The sequence below is a fragment of the Chiloscyllium plagiosum genome, unplaced genomic scaffold, assembly GCF_037043375.1.
Source record: "Chiloscyllium plagiosum isolate Xiang-an unplaced genomic scaffold, Cpla_swu_hap1 HiC_scaffold_11, whole genome shotgun sequence".
Classification (NCBI taxonomy): domain Eukaryota; kingdom Metazoa; phylum Chordata; class Chondrichthyes; order Orectolobiformes; family Hemiscylliidae; genus Chiloscyllium; species Chiloscyllium plagiosum.
Window position 1 is genome coordinate 15,726,683 of NW_028270149.1, and position 21,421 is coordinate 15,748,103.

Sequence of the window (21,421 nt, forward strand, 5' to 3'; positions counted from 1 at the left end):
GTTGGAGAAACGCAGCAGGTCTAGCAGCATCTGCGAAAGAGTTAACATTTTGAGTCTTGGATATGACTCTGAAGAAGACCCAAAATGTTGCCTCTGTTTTTTCTCTCTCTCCACAGATGCTTGCTAAACCTACTGAGTTTCTCCAGTGTTCTCTGTGTTTGTTTCAGTTTCCCAGCATCTGCAGTATTTACTTTAGTTAAATGTATCACAAAAAAAAACTCAAAATGGACTGGACTTGCCTTTGCAGGAGGTTGATGCTTTCGGGGCCTCGTCTTCACAACCAGTCAGATGTCTGCACGGCCCAGAGAAAGACACAAGAGTCATCCAGCAAACAGAGCAGCTTCGTGTAAATCCAGTGAGGCATCATCAGAGACAGTCAACGCCAATATTTACCCGCTACTGGTTGAGGTATTGTACCAGAGCCAGACATCCTGCCCAGGAGCTGACCAAGCTGGATGTTATGATACTGTTTCCCCTGGTGGGCTGAGTCTGCAATGAAGGCGCACAGTTTAACAATAAGGGATCTCCCACTTCAGAGTGGGAAGTGGATTTTTTTTCTCTCTCTCTCTCTTAAGAGTGGGGCTGCACGGTGGCTCAGTGGTTAGCACTGCTGCTCCAGAGCGCCACAGTTCACTTCCACCCTCAGGTGACTGTCTGGGTGGAGTTTGCACATTCTCTCCGGGTTTCCTCCGGATGCTCCAGTTTCCTCTCACAGTCCAAAGGTGTGCAGATGAGGTGAGAGGGGGAGCCACGGGAAAGGCTGGGTTACAGGATTAGGGGAAGGGATTGGGTCTGGGTGGAATGTTGTTCAGAGGGTCAGTATGGACTTGATGGGCTGAATGGCCTGCTTCCACACTGCAGTGATTCTGTGTTGTTATTTTAGTGGAATTCACTTCCTCTAGAGAGCAGGAAAGGTCAGGTCATTGAACACAATCAAGGCTGCATGCTTTGGATTGTTGATTGAGAGGGGATTTCAGGGACAGATAGCCATGATCCAATTGAATGGTGAAGCAACCTCAAGCTGCCTCCTGTTCCAAATTCCTGTGTCCTTGTGGAGGGTAATGTGTTAAAGATAATGCACATACCAGTGCTTTAGGCTCAGTTTGTCTCACCTTGAGGACATGCACTCATGGTGGTAAAAACAAGCTCTGCAGATGCTGAAAACCAGAGTCTAGATTAGAGTGGTGCTGGAAAAGCACAGCAGGCCAGGCAGCATCCGAGGAGCAGTAAAATCGACATTTCGGGTAAAAGCCCTACATCAGGAAAAGAGGCAGGGTGCCTGCAGAGTGGAGAGACTCACTGAGATTCTTGTAGAGCGAGGAGGAAAACTTCTTCAAGGCAGGCATCCTTGCAAGAGGATTCGCAGTAGGGTTAAAATCAAGTAGGTAAAAACAAGGACATGCACTCATGCCACACCAAACGCTAGAGTCTCCTTACCTTTACAGCTACTGGGATCCAAGCTAAATTAAACTGAGGGAAGTCTGAACTGGCATCCCATGGGGCAAGACCACAGCACAGGACTCAACTGAAGCACAAGTTGACTGCAATCTTCAAAAGGCGAAGATTTTTTGATTTGATTTGTTTTTAGTTGTAAGACCTTATTCAACTATATTTAAATTTACACATTGCCTTGAGTTAGGGATGTTACCTTTGCACAACAGGCCCTCAGTAACATTTATATTTATGTGAATCGAGTTATTTGGACATGTTTTAACACACCACTGGGACAGGTCAGACATGAACCCAGATCTTCTGACCCAGAGGTAGGGATACTATCGGTGCACCACAAGAACTCGTGATTAGAATTATAGGCGGAGTTTGAACGAGCGATACTAATGTTTACTAGTCCTGTTTGGTTGCATAATCCATTCCAGGTACAAATACCTTTTGACAAGTTTTACAGAATTTATTAAGTTTATCATGATAAGTACAAAAGTAATAATAATTAATAAAAGCAGTGGTTTTACAGGCCATTGGCTTAAGGATACCAGTTTGTTATACTGAATGTCCGTACATAGATGTCCTGTTCTGTTGACTGAAGTTCTTCTTCAATCTTTCATCTTCCTTCTTGTCAGTCCAACCACTAAAAACACAAGGTTTAGTAAGGTTTGTGAGTGACTGTCTCGTGTGAATGATCAAAGACATCCTGAAGTCTCATTCGCTTGATAATGAATGAACAGTTCATGGCTGTTCCCAGACTGACTAAGTAGTGTGCGCCCAAATGCTGATTGGTTTCTTTAAAGTAAGAGTTACCTTGCTTGCATCATTTCCAACTATCTCGGGATTCATTCTTTAACGTCAATCATTTTATAAAATCATCCCTTTTGTAATGGCTTTTTCTCTTGGGCTTCCAACTCCATTGATCTTTATCAAAGATAAAGTGACACTAATAAACAATGTATGTGTCTGCTTAGAATACATAGCATCATCTACTAGTGATTAACTGTCATCCCAAATGTCCCAATCCATAGACCTAAGAATACCTAAGGCGGTAAAGCACATTGTCAATCCTAATTCTAAGGTGTGTTTTGGTGTATATGTAGATATAATTTTGCTACAAATGCTATAACAAATCTAAACTGTTGTAAAACATGGCTGTGTCTTTACATAAAATTCATTTTACCCCAAAGCATTCTTGCATGTTAGCCTAAGAATATATTGGCCTGAATCCTAAACCAGCAATAATATCATAAGACAATTACCTTCCTTTTGTTATTTTCCTGAAAAAATGTATTTTACAACTAGACATGTTCAAACAGAATATAATTTAATTCCTCACTTGGCTAATGAAGTCAAAATGATTAACTGTTGAAAAAAAACTCAATCTTATGCAAATCTTAGTCAAGTTGAGTATCTTGCCCATAGGTGGTTGGTTAGCTCAGGTGACTGGATAGCTGGTTTGTGATGCAGATTAATGCGGGTTCCATTCCTGCACTGGCTGAGGTTACCATGAAGGACTCTCCTTCTCAAACTGTCCCCTCACCTGAGACATAGTGACCCTCAGGTGAAGTCACTACCAGTCGTCTCTGATGAGAGACCAGCCCTGTAGTCCACTCGGCCCATGGCGACTTTACCTTGACTAACCCATACTGTAATCCGAACATGGGTTTATCCTGTTCCCCAGTCCTAACATCCCTCACTTGGTAAGTGCAAATGAAAATGCATTCTGACAGGTTTTTTTTCCCAAGTGTGAAAGAGGTATTAATAAATAAGCATTAACTATGTTCAGTTTTAGTATAAGCAAACATTTTGAATTGAATCAAAGTGACTTTTTCTGGGGTTAAATTCTTTTTTTCCTCCTTGAGACTGGACTGAAACTCAACTTAGACTCAACTGAGGTTGCCAATTCTCCTCAATTAGCCTGGAATCTCCAGGAATTACGGATCTGTGCCTGCTGGAAGCTAACCCCTGAAGAGAAACAATCAGGGCAGCTGAAAACTCTGCGGGTTTCATGATGCCATTAATTGATTATTTTTGTGATTGTTTTTAACAGGCACAGAGTTGATGGGCTGAAGAGCCTTTTACTCTGCTGTAGACCTCCATGACTGAACAGACAATGATGGTGGGAGAAGGAAGTTGGTTAATACCCATTGATCCACACGGTGATTTAAGATTTTGCCAAGTTCCAGTTAGGTTTCCCAGTGATTCAAGCTGACATTAGCTAACTCTATTGAAATATTTTCAGATACTGAGGTTTAGAGAAATTAAAGTAAAATTTACCAAATTGAAGATGGTCAGCAAAACAGTGTGTTTTATTGTCTTAAAAGGCATTTGGAAGTCTTTGCTTTGTGGTAGCTTCTTTTGCAGAGAGCAATGGAGGCAGGGACATATTTTAAGATTTCGATATGTAGATACTCGATTGATAAGGATCTGATGGCATTGGGGTTATGCAGGGATATAGAGTTAAGGATAAATTAAATCAGTAATGATCTTATCAGATGGTGGAGCAGGCTTGAAGGGCCAAAGGCCACATTTGCTTAATTCATATGTAGTCCTTGAACTTTGTTTCATTCCAATCTGCTACATTACAAGAAACTGACTGTGGGATTGAATGCTAATACCTCCATCTTTGTTTAGAAATAGGTATCCACTTCGAGACTTGCAGAAGAGTTATGATAGCAAATGCCAAGCCCACAAACCACTCAGGTATGCTTACACACCATTACCATTCATGGCTGGTCCTCACTCCATGATTGCTTTTGGGGTGGTGGGGGAGGGAAGATTGCACTGGGAAGCTAATGTTGTTCTTGTCATCCATCAAATCAAGGAAGAAGTTGTCAAATCCACCAACAGGCATGCCAAAGCAGAAGAGGAAGGTGAACCGACAGGGGGCCATGTCATCAAAGAGGTTAGTTTAATGGTAGCATCATAATCACGTGCCAATGTAACACCACTCACAGTTCAAAGGCACTGTTGCATTGAAGTGCAGAGAGATTGTGCTGAGGCCTGTAACTTGTATCTTTTATGGGAACAGCAATGAGCTGTTTAGCCCCTTGAGCCTCTTTTGCCATGCACTGCCCCTCATGGCTGGTCTTTCATTAACCCAAGCAAACTCTTTATTTCCCAGTTAGAATGTGGGGATTACTGGCAAGCCTGGCATTTAATGCCTATCCCTAGTTTCCCTAAGAAAACGTCATTGTGAGTTTCTATTTCTTACAATTTATTCACAGAACGTGGCATCACTGGCTAAGCCACTATTTATTTCAGAGGGCAATTAAGGGTCAACCACATTGCTGTGGGTCTGGAGTCACATGGAGGCTAGACCAAGTAAGGATGGCAGTGAAGGAGCAGCGCTCCTAAAACTAGTGCTTCCAATTAAACCTGTTGGACTATAACCTGGTGTTGTATGATTTTTAACTTTGTACACCCCAGTCTAACACTGGCATCTCCAAATCATCCTTCCCTAAAGGACATTAATGAGCCAGATGAGTTTTTCCTGACGACAATGGATTCGTGGGTCAATGTGAGATGGTAAATTCTAGATTTTTATTGAATTCAAATTCCACCATCTGCCTGGACAGGATTTGAACCTGGGTCTCCAGTCCATTACCTGGGTCGCTAGATTAATAGTCTAATGATAATACCACTAGGCTAAGCCCGGCCCTCGTCATGATTGCATGTACAGTTCGGTGGTGGGCTGGGGGCATTTTGTAGTCAACCATATAAAGCATGCCTCAAGTCAACTGTGGGCCAGACAGGATCAGTTATGGCAAGGTCCCTTCGTGATTCATCATCTGGTTGGTATTTGTTAATACTCCAGCAGCTTTCATTCTGATTTGTTATCTGGTGCTCACCCACAACTGGTTTTTTCTGATTTATTCACGGGATGTCCAGAGAGCAATGAAGAGCCAATCACAATGTTGTGAGTCTAGAAGCACATGTAGACCAGAATAAGTAAGGATGGCAGTTTCCTTCCTTAAAGGACTTTAGTCAACCATTGATGGAAATGAAAGTCATATCTTGCTGCAGTGATATTTGAATTCTTATGCGATCTGGTTAGAGTTGAGTAACTATTTTTCATTTAAAGGAGGGAAAGTTTGTGTTCCCAGATACTTGCTAAGAGAATAAAGCCACAATAGTTCACAATTTTAAATAAACATGCTGAAGTCTACTGTATGAAGTTGTTAAATATAAATGGTCAAATGTTAAATTCATCCAGGCATTTTTTCTTCTGGCCACAATAGTATTCCACTTGATGACATGTTCCCCATTTACACCCAGTTGTCACCAAGTTATCTTTTAATTAACATGTAGCCATCAGTTGTCAGACACTATTAAGTGAACGCAAACTTAGAAAAGTGAAACAGTCGATGCTATGTATGTATACAATTTATACTCTGACATTCATAATTAACATGAGTTAACTATGCGTTAATAGGCAATATATCATCCATCACCCTACAGAGCACATTGAATAGCACATTAATCGAGACAGAATGCACAGATTTGACAGCGATATATCTAGAGATTAGTGACCAAATCTAGTTTGATAATTAGCACCTCAACAAGAAATTCCAATTCTAGAATTTCTAGATCTAGACCCAAACATTACTTTGAACACTTACTCCAAATCATTCTGCCTGAATGACTTACATGCGTCCTGGCAATGAAATCCCTTTTCCCAACATCACAATCTCCAGAATTCCTGACATTCCTTGTAAGCACTTAATTACCAGTTAGCTTGACTGAGATAGTACTGCCCCTGAGTTCCCAAATCCTGTTTTCTCTTCCCACTGAGCTCACTTTCTTCTGAGACACTGCCCCATTTTTTTTACCAGGCATGACTCCAACATCTAAATACAGGCATGGTCCCAACTCATCAACTGTGCCAACAATTGCTCAAATCCCAGCCATTCAATCTGTTCTCCAGACACAACATCCCACTGGAGTTTCACATCAGCATCTAATCACTAGTATGATTCTGTCTCCCTAACCACTTTGAACAGAAATCAAGTGTCCACAAGCCAGTCCTTTGCCCCATCTGCATGGAGCCAGCTAATCGCAGCATTGAGTCATCTCTCAGACTCCGTCTCTGTCTCTGACTGAAACAAAACCCAAGCTACTCTTCCAAAATCCTCTTTTGAGGCCCTCACAACAAGCCCCTACCCTTAATAGCAGGCAGAATCAAATTTAGCCAGCAGTGGAATATCTCTGGTGCTGAAGTGTTACAATCTGTTAACTTAAGTATCATAAAAGGGTACTAAAATAAAAACGCATGGATGTTGCTGTAGTTCACTATGCCGAGTTGGTTGTTCAATAGCCTTCAAACCGACAAGAAATTGAAAGAACTGCGGTTGCTGGAAATCTGAATCAAAAGCAGAAATTGCTGTAAAATCTCTGCAGGGCTGGCAGTATCTGTGTGGAGAGAAATCAGAGTTAATGTCTTGGATGCAGTAACCCTCTCAGGACCTGAAGCGTTAACTCTGATTTCTCTCCACACCGATGCTGCCAGACATGCTAAACCTTTCCAGCAATTTCTGCTTTACTGCAGGTGGCACGGTGGCACAGTGGTTAGCACTGCTGCCTCACAGCGCCAGAGACCCGGGTTCAATTCCCGACTCGGGCGACTGACTGTGTGGAGTTTGCACATTCTCCCCGTGTTTGCGTGGGTTTCCTCCGGGTGCTCCGGTTTCCTCCCACAGTCCAAAGATGTGCAGGTCAGGTGAATTGGCCATGCTACATTGCCCATAGTGTTAGGTAAAAGGGGTAAATGTAGGGGAATGGGTGGGTTGCGCTTCGGCGGGTCGGTGTGGACTTGTTGGGCCGAAGGGCCTGTTTCCACACTGTAAGTAATCTAATCTAATCTAAAAAGTTTGACATGTCTGTACTTTTGAGTTCACTACAAAGGCCTAAGCCTGTGAACTGTTGGCATTTTGGGTAAAAATACGACTTGCATTTTCATTTGCAATCTTAGGACTACTTCATGGCTAAAAGAACACTTTTGAAGTGTACACACTGTTGGAATGTAGGAAAGGCAGCCAAATCTAAGGGTGCAGCAAGGCGAGCATGGTGGCTCAGCGGTTAGCACTGCTGCCTCATGGCGCCAGTTGCCCAGGTTCTATTCCAGCATCAGGTGGCCCTGTGTGGAGTTTGCGCATTCTCTCTATGTCTGCGTGGATTTCCTCTGGGTGCGCTGGTTTCCTCTCACAGTCCAAAGCACAGGTTAGGTGGAAATGCAGGGGTACAGGGATAGGGTGGAGCTGGATGGGATGCTCTTCAGAAGGACTTGATGTGCCAAATAGCCTGCTTCCTGTAAAGATTATTTGATTCTATTCAGCATCACTTCCTTGTGACTCCATTTATGAAACACTTCCCTTTCACTTACTCTGCATCAATAAAAAAAGCTGAAAAACGTGTTGCTGGAAAAGCGCAGCAGGTCAGGCCGCATCAAAGGAGCAGGAGAATCGACGTTTTGGGCATAAGCCCTTCTTCAGGAATGAGGAGGGTGTGCCAAGCAGGCTAAGATAAAAGGTAGGGAGGAGGGACTTGGGGGAGGGGCGTTGGGAATGCGATAGGTGGAAGAAGGTTAAGGTGAGGGTGATAGGCTGGAGAGGGGGTGGGGACAGAGGTCGGGAAGAAGATTGCAGGTCAAGAAGGTGGTGCTGAGTCCGAGGGTTGGGACTGAGATAAGGTGGGGGGAGGGGAAATGAGGAAACTGGAGAAATCTGCATTCATCCCTTGTGGTTGGAGGGTTCCTAGGCAGAAGATGAGGCGCTCTTCCTCCAGGCGTCGTGTTGCCATGGTCTGGCGATGGAGGAGGCCAAGGACCTGCATGTCCTTGGCGGAGTGGGAGGGGGAGTTAAAGTGTTCAGCCATGGGGCGGTTGGGTTGGTTGGTGTGGGTTTCCCAGAGGTGTTCTCTGAAACGTTCCGCAAGTAGACGGCCTGTCTCCCCAGTGTAGAGGAGGCCACATCGGGTACAGTGGATACAGTAAATGATGTGTGTGGAGGTGCAGGTGAATTTGTGAGGTGAGGGGGGAGGTGTGGGCACAAGTTTTGCATTTCTTGCGGTTGCAGGGGAAGGGGCCAGGAGTGGAGATTAGGTTGGTGGGGGGCGTGGACCTGACGAGGGAGTCACGGAGGGAGTGGTCTTTCCGGAACGCTGATAGGGGAGGGGAGGGAAATATATCCTTGGTGGTGGGGATTGTTTGGAGGTGGCGGAAATGACGGAGGATGATACGATGTATCTGGAGGTTGGTGGGGTGGTAGGTGAGGACCAGTGGGGTTCTGTCTTGGTGGCGATTAGAGGGGCGGGGTTCAAGGGCAGAAGAGCAGGAAGTGGAGGAGATGCGGTGGAGATAATCGTCAACCACATCTGAGGGGAAATTGCGGTCTTTGAAGAAGGATGCCATCTGGGTTGTTCGGTATTGGAATTGGTCCTCCTGGGAGCAGATGTGGCAGAGGCGAAGGAATTGGGAATATGGGATGGCGTTTTTACAGGGGGCAGGGTGGGAGGAGGTGTAATCTAGGTAGCTGTGGGAGTCAGTCGGTTTATAGTAAATGTCCGTGTTGAGTCGGTCGTCCGAGATAGAAATGGAGAGGTCCAGGAAGGGGAGGGTGGAGTCTGAGACGGTCCAGGTAAATTTGAGGTCGGGGTGGAAGGTGTTAGTAAAGTGAATGAACTGTTTAACCTCCTCATGGGAGCACGAGGTAACGCCGATACAGTCATCGATGTAGCGGAGGAAAAGGTGGGGGGTGGTGCCAGTGTAGCTATGGAAGACGGGCAGTGCGGGGTTGTGGGACTGTGAGGTTGGAGGCGGTGGATGGGAGATCCCCTGAGGTGATGAGGTTATGGATGGTTTGGGAGATGATGGTTTGGTGGTGGGAGGTGGGTTCATGGTCAAGGGGGCAGTAGGAGGAGGTGTCCGCGAGCTGGCTTTTAGCCTCAGCAATGTAGAGATCGGTGCGCCAAACTACCACCGCGCCTCCCTTGTCTGCCGGTTTGATAGTGAGGTTGGAGCGGAGGGAGGGAGTCCTCAGCAGAGGCCTCACCTTCATCCCCCTACGCTCCTGGATTAACAAGTTCAACACATGGCGAGACATCGAACAATTCTTCCGCCGCCTTCGCCTCTGCGCCTACTTCTTCAACCAGGACTCCCGCCCACCCTCTGACGAGCCCTTCTCCCACCTCCAACATACCCCATCCACCTGGACACCCCGTGCTGGCCTCTTACCTGCCCTCGATCTTTTCATAGCCAACTGCCACCATGACATTGACCGCCTCAACCTGTCCACCTCTCTCACCCACTCCAACCTCTCACCCTCGCAACGTGCAGCCCTCCACTCCCTCCGCTCCAACCCCAACCTCACTATCAATCTGGCAGACAAGGGAGGCGTGGTGGTAGTTTGGCGCACCGATCTTTACATTGCTGAGGCTAAACGCCAGCTCGCGGACACCTCCTCCTACTGCCCCCTTGGCCATGACCCTACCTCCCACCACCAAACCATCATCTCCCAGACCATCCATAACCTCATCACCTCAGGGGATTTCCCATCCACAGCCTTCAACCTCATAGTCCCACAACCCCACACCACCCCATTTCTACCTCCTGCCCAAAATCCACAAACCTGACTGCCTCGGCCGACCCATTGTCTCAGCCTGTTCCTGCCCCACCGAACTCATCTCTGCATACCTTGACATGGTCCTGTCCCCCTTAGTCCAAGAACACCCCACCTACGTTCGAGACACCCCCCACGCCCTCTACCTCCTCCATGATTTTCGCTTCCCCAGCCCCCAATGCCTTATCTTCACCATGGACATCCAGAACCTGTACACCTCCATCCCCCATCACGAAGGCCTCAAAGCCCTCCGCTTCTTCCTTTCCCGCCGAACCAACCAGTACCCTTCCACTGACACCCTCCTTCGACTGACTGAACTGGTCTTCACTCTGAACAACTTCTCTTTCCAATCCTCCCACTTCCTCCAAACCAAAGGAGTAGCCATGGGCACCCGCATGGGCCCCAGCTATGCCTGCCTCTTCGTCGAATATGTGGAACAGTCCATCTTCCGTAGCTCCACTGGCACCACCCCCCAACTTTTCCTCCGCTACATCGATTACTGTATCAGAGAAAAGAAAACATTTCAAATGTACACTGTGGTTCTCATTCACTTCTGGAAATCTCTGCCACAGAAAGTTTTTGATTTGATTTGATTAATTATTGTCACATGAACCAGCAAAGCATTGAACATTTTCAAGAATGACTCTATAAGAAGGTAGATGTAGTTCTTAGGACTAAGGACACAAAAGGGTAGGAGGACCAAATGGGAACTGGGTACTGATTAGGATGATCTGCCATGATCAGCCTGAATAGCAGAGCAGGCTTGATGGGCCGAATGGCTGAATCCTGATGCTGTTTTCTGTTTCTATGAAGTTACAAAGAAAACAGGGCAGAAAACCTTCCGAGTTTAAATGGTCACAGCCACGTTTTGAAATAAGTTTAATTTCAATTAAACGCTCTTCAAAGCCCTCTAAGTCATTAGTTCGCAGGTCAGTGCAACATCGAGGGTCAAAGGGCCTGTTCTGTGCTGAGTTGTTCTATGCTCTAAGTGTTGGGAGCAAATAGAAAATCGACCTTGATGCAGCGACTGCACCAAACAAAAATCACTGCAGACAACTTCCTTTTAAAGTTCTCATGATATTGGTTCAGCTAAATGGTTCAGCTGTCCTGGCCATTTCTGATGGCAACAAAGAGTTAGCCCTATTGCTGTGAATCTGGAGTCAAATGTAGACCATACTATATAAGGGCACTAGTGCAGCAGGTAGGTTTTTAACAACAATTTGACAGCTTTGTGCTGTCGTCTGCTTTCAATTTCAAGAAATTTGAAACAGAATTCTCTTTTTCACACTGCACCATTTGATTTTAACAGTTCCATCATCTATCAGTCAGCTACTTTGGACAATGAGACAACTAACACCACCACTCCACACACAGACCAAATATTATCCTACTGGCATTAATGGGTATACAGTAGATTGCTTTGACAAGCAACAAAAAGCGTAAGTCCTGGATATGAACAGTATAAGTTTAAAAAAAGCATCAATTTAATGAACTTAATGTGTTTGTCAGGCCAGAGAAATTAATGCAAGGATTGAAGAGATTGAAATTGGAAGAATTTGTTTGCCACAAGCTGTCAGACATCTGGACCTGACTCCTATCAGAGGCAATGCTGTAGTGATTAATTTAGCGTATAATCCATGCTGACAACCACTGTGATGTTGAGAGAGTGCAGTGTTATTGAAGGTGGCATCATTCAATTGAAATGCTTATTTGCAAACCTTGGCTGCATAATCCATTAGTTCAGGTGCATGTTAAAATTCCAGAGCAACTTGAAGAAAGGGACTGTGTTCTCCCTTGACTGATGCTACCCCAAAAGTAAATTATCTGCTCAGCCAGCTCTTGCGGGAATCTTGCAAAAGATACTGGCTGAGAGAATAACGACTGCTCTCAAAGTCACTGCATGTCTGTGACATGGTTCTGAGACTTACGATGGACTTTGTCAGTATCTTCATGAGGTTAGACAAGTAGCTGCTCACAAAAAGAATTGAGGGTGATATAAGGAAGTGAGGGAAGCAGTGACATTGTAGTAATGTCACTGGATTTGTATTCCCAAGGTAAAAACAACAAATACCAGAGAAACTCAGCAGTTCTGACAGCATCTGTAGAGAGAGCAACAGAGTTTATCACTTTGGTTGGAACTCCAGATCTAGTTTTCCAGAGGGTCAGGAAAGTGGTACGGGGGCACGCAGCAGCTGGTGGAATGAATTAAAAACAAAATCTGGAATATGTAAAGCTAGTCTCTGTAAGGGTGAACGTGAAACTCCCAGCATTTGTTGGAAAAACCCATCTGGTTCACTCATGTCCTTCCGGGAAGGAAATCTGCCGTCCTTACCTGGTCTGGCCTGCATGTGACTCCAGACTGACAGCCATGTGTTTGAGTCTCAAATCATTAGTTCAGGATGGGCAACAAATGTTGGCCTTGCCAGATCCCATATCACACGAAAGAATAAAGTAAATGATTTATAAAGGCAAGGAGCTCGGGTAACTGTGTTGGGTCACGGCACTACAAGTATCCAGACTCAGCGGCTGTGTGGGACACTTGACAGACTGGGAATGTTATCCTTTAGAACTGAAGGTCTGAAGAATACTTTGCTGAAGATTTGTAATCCTTGCCAGGACAGAGAAAGTAAAGTGTGATGCACTACTTTCAGGACAGCAGAAGAGAAGGGCGTAGACAATGTTCCCACTGAGCTGTGTGTGGAAGAAACTGTACTGAGCTTGTTCTGTGATGAATAGCAGGGTGTGTGTAGCAGGGTGAAGAAGAATGGTGTTGAGGGGTTTGCGTGACTAAATTTTGATGGGGTCAACAGTCACAGCTTGAGACTAACTTTAGATGGATTTCATGGTGGGTTTTATTTTCACACTGAGGATGAGCTACAGAGAGAAAGGACTGTAGGGGAAGAGTGACTAAGGTAGGACAATGAATTCCAAAAGGAATGGTATAGGAATACAACAGAATTGGTCATCAGAAAGATGAGAACAAAGAGCTCGGAATGGCCAATTTCATCAACAAATCCTGTAAGAGATCATAGGACTCCCATCAGCCATGATTGAATGACAGAGTGGACTAAATGGGCCGAATGGCCTTACTTCTACTTCTATTTCTTATGGTCTTAAGTCGACCAAAGCAGATTTGATACTCTGACATTAATATCGATGAATGATTTTTTTTTTTTTGCAAATGTGAATGATTTTATTGTCATTTGTATCTTACAGTGAGATAAACAGTAAAATACAGTGAAAAGCTTTTCCACTGTCTCCATAGCCCAGTGCCATTTTTGAATAATTTAAGAGTAAGAAAATGAATTACAACATTTAAAAGGCATCTAGGTGGGTACATGAATAGGAAGGGCTAAATGCTGGCAAGTGGGTTTAGATTTATATAGGATATCTGGTCAGCACAGATGAGGTAGATGAAAGAATCTGTTTCCATACTGTATATCTCTATGACTCTATGTAGCTCACCATCAACGTCTCAGTTGGAGTTCCTGGTCGAATGTCTTCAGAGAAATTTTTAACAGTGTTTATTTCTTGGTAAATTTGTCAATCAATGACACAGTTTATGTAACCTGTGCATATTCTGTTGAATGGCCTGGGTCTGATGCCGAGAGATTGTCGCTGTGTCTTTAACAATTCCCTTGCCTCAGAGTTGGAAGGTTGTGGGTTGGAGCTGCAGTCTGAAGTGTGGAGTACTTCATTGCAGTGCTGAGAGTGTACTGTTCTTTAGGTGAGACATCAACCTCGCACTGCACTCATGTAAAACAAGAAGTCTGTATATGAAGAGGAAGTTTCTTTCTTTCTCAGAGGGTTATAAGATTTTGGAGCAGCCTACCTTAGAAGGTGGGAGAAGAAAACTCATTGAATATTTTTATAATTTATTCAGGGGAAGGAGATTTTGCTGCCTGGGCCTGTGTTTATTGCCCAGAAGCCATTCGCTTATAGTTGTATGTAGGCCAGACCAGGTAAACAATGGCAGATTTCTTTCCTTACAGAGCATGAGTCCTCGAAGGATTTTATTTTATGACTGTTGATAGCAGCGAGATTTTTACTTTTAATATTGATTTTTAATTTGACCATCTACCATGGCTGGATTTGAACCCATATAACGTTAGCCTGGATTATGAGTTCAGTAACATTAATACTGTGTCATCACTGAGGTAGATAGAATCTTATTAAGCAAGGGAATGAAAGATTATTAGTGAGAGATAGATGGGACTGTGGAATTCAAAGGACAAACCCATCAGTCAAGGTCCCATTGAATGTGGAGCAGGTTCAAAGGGCTGACTAGCTGACCACTGTTCCCATTTCATATGTTCATAGGACCTTGTTGTTGCATCTTCCTACAGTCCATGCTCAAATGCGACAAGATCTGGACAATATTGAGGTCCGGGCTGTCAAGTGGCAAGTAACGTTGATGCCACACAAATACCAGGCTATGACCATCTCCAATAAGAGACAATTTAACCACCACCACTTGACATTCATAGAGTCATAGAGATATACGGCATGGAAACAGACCCATCGGTCCAACCCGTCCATGCCGACCAGATATACCAACCCAATCTAGTCCCACCTGCCAGCATCCAGTCCATATCCCTCCAAACCCTTCCTATTCATATACCCATCCAAATGCCACTTAAGTGTTGCAATTGTACCAGCCTCCACCACATCCTCTGGCAGCTCATTCCATATACATACCAACCTCTGTGTGAAAACGTTGCCCCTTAGATCTCTTTTATATCTTTCCCCTCTCACCCTAAACCTATGCCCTCTAGTTCTGGACTCCCCAACCCCAGGGAAAAGACTTTGCCTATTTATCCTATCCATGCCCCTCAAAATTTTGTAAACCTCTATAAGGTCACCCCTTAGCCTCCGACGCTCCAGGGAAAACAGCCCCAGCCTGTTCAGCCTCTCCCTGTAGCTCGGATCCTCCAACCCTTGCAACATCCTTGTATATCTTTTCTGATCCCTTTCAAGTTTCACAACATCCTTCCGATAGGAAGGAGACCAGAATTGCGTGCAATATTCCAACAATGACCTAACCAATGTCCAGTACAGCTGCAACATGACCTCCCAACTCCTGTACTCAATACTCTGACCAATAAAGGAAAGCATACCAGATGCCTTCTTCACTATCCTATCTCCTTGTGACTCCACTTTCAAGGAGCTATGAACCTGCACTCCAAGGTCTCTTTGTTCAGCAACACTCTCCAGGACTTTACCATTAAGTGTATAAGTCCTGCTAAGATTTGCTTTCCCAAAACACAGCACCTCGCATTTATCTGAATTAAACTCCATCTGCCACTTCTCAGCCCATTGGCCCATCTAATAAAGATCCTGCAGTAATTGGAGGTAACCTTCTTCGCTGTCCACTACACCTCCAATTTTGGTGTCATCTGCAAACTTACTAACTGTACCTCTTATGCCCGCATCCAAATCATTTATATAAATAACAAAAAGTAGAGGACCCAGCACTGATCCTTGTGGCACTCCACTGGTCACAGGCCTCCAGTCTGAAAAACACCCCTCCACCACCACCACCCTCTGTCTTCTACCTTTGAGCCAGTTCTGTATCCAAATGGCTGGTTCTCCCTGTATTCCTGAATCCCTCATCATGAACATCCTGGGGGTTACCGTTAACCAGGAACTCATTTGGACTTAGCACAAATAGAGTGGCTACAAGAGCAGGTCAGAGGCTAGGAATACCGCAGCGAGTAACTGACTTCCTGATTTCCCAAGACCTGTTCACCATCTACAAGGAGCAAGTCCGGCATGTGATGGAATACTCCCCACTTGCCTGGATGGAGTTAGCTCCAACAGCACTCGAGAAGCTTGACACCATTCAGGACAAAGCAGCCTGCTTGATTGGCTGCACTCCCAAAAATATCCACTCCCTCCACCACCAAAGCTCAGTAGTAGCAGTGTGTACTATCTACAAGATGCATGGCAAAAATTCACCAAAGATCCTCAGACAGCACCTTCCAAACCCACGACCACTTCCGCCCAGAAGGACAAGGGCGGCAGATACATGGGAACATCACCATCTGCAAGTTCACCTCCATCATCCTGACTTGGAAATATATCCCTGTTCCTTCAATGTCACTGGGTCAAGTTCTTGGGCATTGTGGGTCAACCTACAGCACATGGACTGCATTGGTTCAAAAAGGCAGCTCACCCTCACCTTCACAGGGGCAATAAATGCTGACCCAGCCAGTGATGCCCATGTTCTACAGGTGAATGATAAAGAGGTATCAGGGAGACTGTAATGGCCGGCACGGTGGCAATGGGCAGCACGGTGGTACAGTGGTTAATACTGTTGCCTCACAGCGCCAGAGACACGGGTTCAATTCCCGCCTCAGGCAACTGACTGTGTGGAGTTTACACATTCTCCCTGTGTCTGCATGGGTTTCCTCCGGGTGCTCTGGTTTCCTCCCACAGACCAAAAATGTGCAGGTTAGGTGAATTGGCCACGCTAAATTGCCCATAGTGTTAGGTGAAGGGGTAAATGTAGAGGAAAGGGTCTGGGTGGGTTGCTCTTTGGTGGGTCAGTGTGGACTTGTTGGGCTGAAGAGCCTGTTTCCATACTCTAAGTAATCTAATCTAATAAATTTGCAACATGCTTCACCGTTTATAAAGTGCTCTGGGCTGTCCTGGGGATGTGAATGGATTATATGTCAGCCATTCCCTGTAGTATGGGCATTGATGCTGCAGGCTGGATTTGGAGCTGCTGTCTAACACACTGAGGACTCTGGTAAAGACAAGCCTTTCCCTCCAGCCCCTCTGAATGAGTGGTCACAGACTGACATCAGGCTCACCTTTCGGCTTGTTTCGAGATCTGGGTGATGCCAGCGCAATTAAATGCCGTTTGGCACTGTTTCACCTTTCTGACTATTTGCCATGTAGATTACCCAGTTAATCATCAATGAGACATGAGAAAATCAAAGCCAGTGGGAAAATAAAGGCTCTGTCGCAATCTTCAGGGTCAGATACAATGTGTAATGTCTGCCATTTCGCAGCAAACCAGGCTGTAGCAGTTCTGACACTGGGGAAGACTGTCAGTGGTTTGAGTGACCTGGTTTGGCATCACCTCCTGTGTGAAATGCTCAGCGTGGTTTACAGCTCCCTCCTCGGCCTTTGCCCTCCCTGAACCTGTAGTCTCCTGCAGCCGGGCAACTCTCCAAGATATCTGTGCTCCTTTAATTCTGATCTGTTTCATGATCCTGATTGTAATTCCTCCACCACCAGTGATTTTGCCTTCCTCAACTAGGCCCTAAGCTCTGGAAATCTCTCCCTCAGCATTTCTCTCTCTCTCTCTCTCTCTCTCTCTCTCTATTTCTCTATTCCTCTTTCCCCTTCGAGATGCTGCTCAAAACCTGCCTCTTTGGCCTCGTCCTAACTGTGTGGATCAGTATCAAATTTCGTTTAATTCACGCACATGAAGTGCATTGCCACATTTTATTATGCCAGCGTTGCATGTGAGTGCGGCTTGTTGTTGGACAATCTTGAAAGTTTTCTTGGAGACCGGAGTGATGCTGAGGAAGAGCAAATAGCAGTAATTCTCACAAAATATTCAATCCAACTGAGAGATCAAATTCATATTTCAATCTGCGAATGGATCAAAAGTAGAAACAGGAAATAGGAGCAGGAGTAGGCCATTCGACCATTCAATATGATTATCCAGTTCAGTCCTCAATTCCCACCATCTCCCATTCCCTTTGCTCCCTCCCAAAAACAATGAGTAATTTCTTCTTGTAAACATTTAATGTTTTGGTTTCAACCACTTTCTGTGGCAGAGAATTCCACAGACTCACCACTCTCTGGTGAAGGCAATTGTCCTCATCTCAGTCCTAAATGACCAACTATGTATCCTTAGCCTGTGGTCCCCAGTTCTAGACTCTCTAGTCATCAGGAGCAAATGGTGGAAAGCGCCCAACAGGTCAGGCACAATGCCAAGGGAGGAGAGAAACTGGGTGAACAGAGAGAGCCACTCACTCTGCCCTCTATTCCACGGCACTTTTGTCATTTGATCTCTCCCACTCACTCCCTTATCCCTGAGCTACCTCTCTGTCCTTCCTCTGCCTCCCTATCATCTTCAACAATCTAAAACCCATCACATTTCTCTCTCTGTAAAAGCCAAACTCTGCAGATGGTGGAGATCTGAAATGAAAGCAGGAAGTGCTTGAGAAACTCAGTAGGTCTGGCTGCCTCTGGAGAGAAAAAAATAAATGGGGTCTGTAACATCCAATCCTGAAGAGGCTTACTGCACTTGAAACGCTAACTCTGTTTTTCTCTCCACAGATGCTGCCAGACCTGCTGAGTTTCTTCAGCACTTTCTGTTTTGAGTTACACTTCTCTCTCCAGTTCCAAAAAAAGTCATATTTTACCTAAAACATTAACTCCATTTCTCTCTGCAGCTGCCATTGATATTTTCCAGAAGTTTCTGTTCTTATTTCCAGCCTGTGAGCTGTTTTCTACAGCAGTCTCACGTCAGCTTGGCCTGGACAATGAATAGTGTACTAATCCATGTCACTCAACTTCCTGGAAACTATTAAAAGGAGAAGTGCCAAACAGAAAAAACAAGAAAGCTTTTGATAATTCTGTGCCCTTTTTCAAGAAACTTTGCTTCTTCTGAGAATTTGTGACGTGTAGTCTGTGAATAGATGACGTATTTGTCTTGTCTGATGACTTTAAAGTAGTTTGTGACCCACACTTTTAAAGTACATTTTGAAAGGGAACCACACCTTTATATATTCGGAATGCAAGGACTTTGTGATTAAGCAGGGCCATAATGTAGCACTGTTATTTTGCATTCTTGCTAATGCCTCATAATAATAATTGTACTTTACTCAAGAAATACATTCACTGCCCAATGGCTGAATTGCAGTATGACTAACCCTGGAAAAATTCATATCTCAACAAAGCAATCAGGTTAAAAATATGGAAGTAGAAATTGCTGGAAAAGCTCAGCAGGTCTGGCAGCATCTGTGGAGAGAACTCAAGAGTTAACATTTCAAGTTGAGTGACCATTCCTCAGAAATTGGAGTACATATTTGCATACTTGGTTGAGGATCTGAAGCAAAGAACAAAGAGAGCAAAGGAAATGTACTGCCCAGGAACAGGCCCTTCAGCCCTCCAAGCCTGAGCCGCTCCAAGTCCACTGCCTAAACCTATCCCCAATTCCTAAGCATGTGTATCCCTCTGCTCCCTACCGACTTGTGCATCTGTCCAGACACACCTTAAATGAATCCTCTACTACCTCTGCTGGCAAAGCACCTACCACTCTCTGTGATGGGAATAGAGCACTGTTAAGAATAGAGCTCATACACAGTTTTTTGTACTTGTTCAGAGAGCTGCAGAAGCTTTTTTTGTGATGAATAACTCCAGACGGTTATAATAGTGGCATTGTTTTCTTACACCCAGCTTCCAAATCAAGATAACCGATCCTGCGAGTGACTTGCATTTTTTGAACACTTGGGTCAATTGAGTATAATTGGCCAACAAACTGGCATAGAAGCACATCTATACTGGTTCTTTTGAAAGAAGGATCAAATTTGCTTCCACTCCCCTCGATTTTCCCCACATCCCTGGCACATCTATCCAATTTGTGTTAAATCTGTTTGTACCAGACGGGTGCTTTTCCAGCACCACACTCTTCGACTCTGATCTCCAGCATCTGCAGTCCTCACTTTGTCCGAGGCAAAATTTCTTTGTTAATTCTTCCATGGTCTGCCCATGTCAAGTTGCCTTTGAGTTGAATGGCTTACTGGCCTCTTTCAGAGAGTAGGCCAGAGTTAATCACATTGCTGTGGGACTGGAGTTACATGTAGGCCAGCCCAGGTCAGGATGGCAGGTTTCCTTCCAAGAATGATATTCGTGAACCACAGAGGCTTTCATGACAATCAGACACAAAACTAGCTTTCAATTCCTGATTTATTCATTGAATCTAAATTCCACCAGCCAGCATGGTGGGGTTTGAACAAATATTCCCAGAACATTAAACTGTTCCTCTGGATTAGTAACATTACTGCTGTGCTACCATTTCCCATTGCTACTTTCATTTGAAAAAAACAAACTGAACTGGACCAACCACAAAAAACCACGTAAGAGCAAATTAGGCTGAAAATCCTTAAGTGAGGGACTGAAAATCCTGCAGCGCGTAACTCAACTCCTGACTCCTCAAAGCCTACCCACCATCTACAGGCACAGGTCAGGGGTGTGATAGAATATTCCCCACTTTGCTGGTTGGATGCAACTCCAATGGTGGTCTCTCGGCCTAGCACAGCGGTCTTTGAGCGGTACGTGGTGGTCTCTCGGCCTGGCATGACCTCAGCGTGGACATCTGGTCTCGAGGTTAGATTAGATTACAGTGTGGAAACAGGCCCTTCAGCCCAACAAGTCCACACTGACCCACCGAAGCGCAACCCACCCATACCCCTACATTTACCCCTTACCTAACACTATGGGCAATTTAGCATGGCCAATTCACCTGACCTGCACATCTTTGGACTGTGGGAGGAAACCGGAGCACCCGGAGGAAACCCACGCAGACACGGGGAGAACGTGCAAACTCCACACAGTCAGTCGCCTGAGGCGGGAATTGAACCCGGGTCTCTGGTGCTGTGAGGCAGCAGTGCTAACCACTGGGCCACCGTGCCGCCCAAGGTGATTCCTCGGAGTGTGGTCCCACCATGGTTGAGCACTTGAGAAAGACTGTAATGTTTGAACTTTCAGCTTTACTCCTCTATTTTCTACTAAAAACAAAGAAGGTCCGTCATCTGTAACCTTTAACCTTACCTGGTATATTTTACACTGTACAGGTACACAATCCTTTATCCGAAATCCTTGGGGGCCAGTTGTTTTTTGGAATTTGGAATTTTTCAGATTTTGGAATAAATGACATATTTCACAATGAAATTAAAAAATAATGACTAACAGCAGGTGCACATGTGAATAGTACGAGCGCTGAGACACAATTGATGCTTGCCAGCGCTGGGTCACGCTGCCGCGTCACATCTGAGTGATGTGATTAGAGTGTGTGTGGAATTGGGTCACCTGTTCTCACACAAAAATGACACTCCACACTTCATGAAAAGAAATTTGGACTTTGGAGCTTTTCGGATTTTGGAATTTCGGATAAAGGATTGTGTACCTGTACTGTAATTACTGCCATGTTAAACGTTAAACTTTGTTCTTTCTTTATACCGTCTTCTTATTTTGTACCTAAAATGGAACATTTGTGTGGCGACATTGTACACTTTTAACTGTGCTCCAGTACTTTTGTACTTGAGTGCATGCAACAATAAAAACTTAAATCAAATCAAATACAGAGGAACCCCGATTATCCAAACGAGATGGGCGGGCAC

The 21,421-nt window shown here is 44.9% G+C and overlaps 1 protein-coding gene across 4 annotated transcripts in view; it reads left to right on the plus strand.

The window, feature by feature from the left end:
- LOC122557425 (RPA-related protein RADX) overlaps window positions 1–21,421 on the plus strand; it is a 96,059-nt gene that overhangs the window by 62,681 nt on the left and 11,957 nt on the right. For 3 of the 4 annotated variants that reach the window (XM_043705146.2, XM_043705143.2, XM_043705142.2), the window contains exons 11-13: window positions 248–408; window positions 4,078–4,146; window positions 4,268–4,348. In XM_043705146.2, coding sequence (XP_043561081.1) covers window positions 248–408; window positions 4,078–4,146; window positions 4,268–4,348 — 311 coding nt within the window. The remainder of the gene's footprint in view (window positions 1–247; window positions 409–4,077; window positions 4,147–4,267; window positions 4,349–21,421) is intronic. The other variant, XM_043705144.2, reaches the window with a different exon arrangement.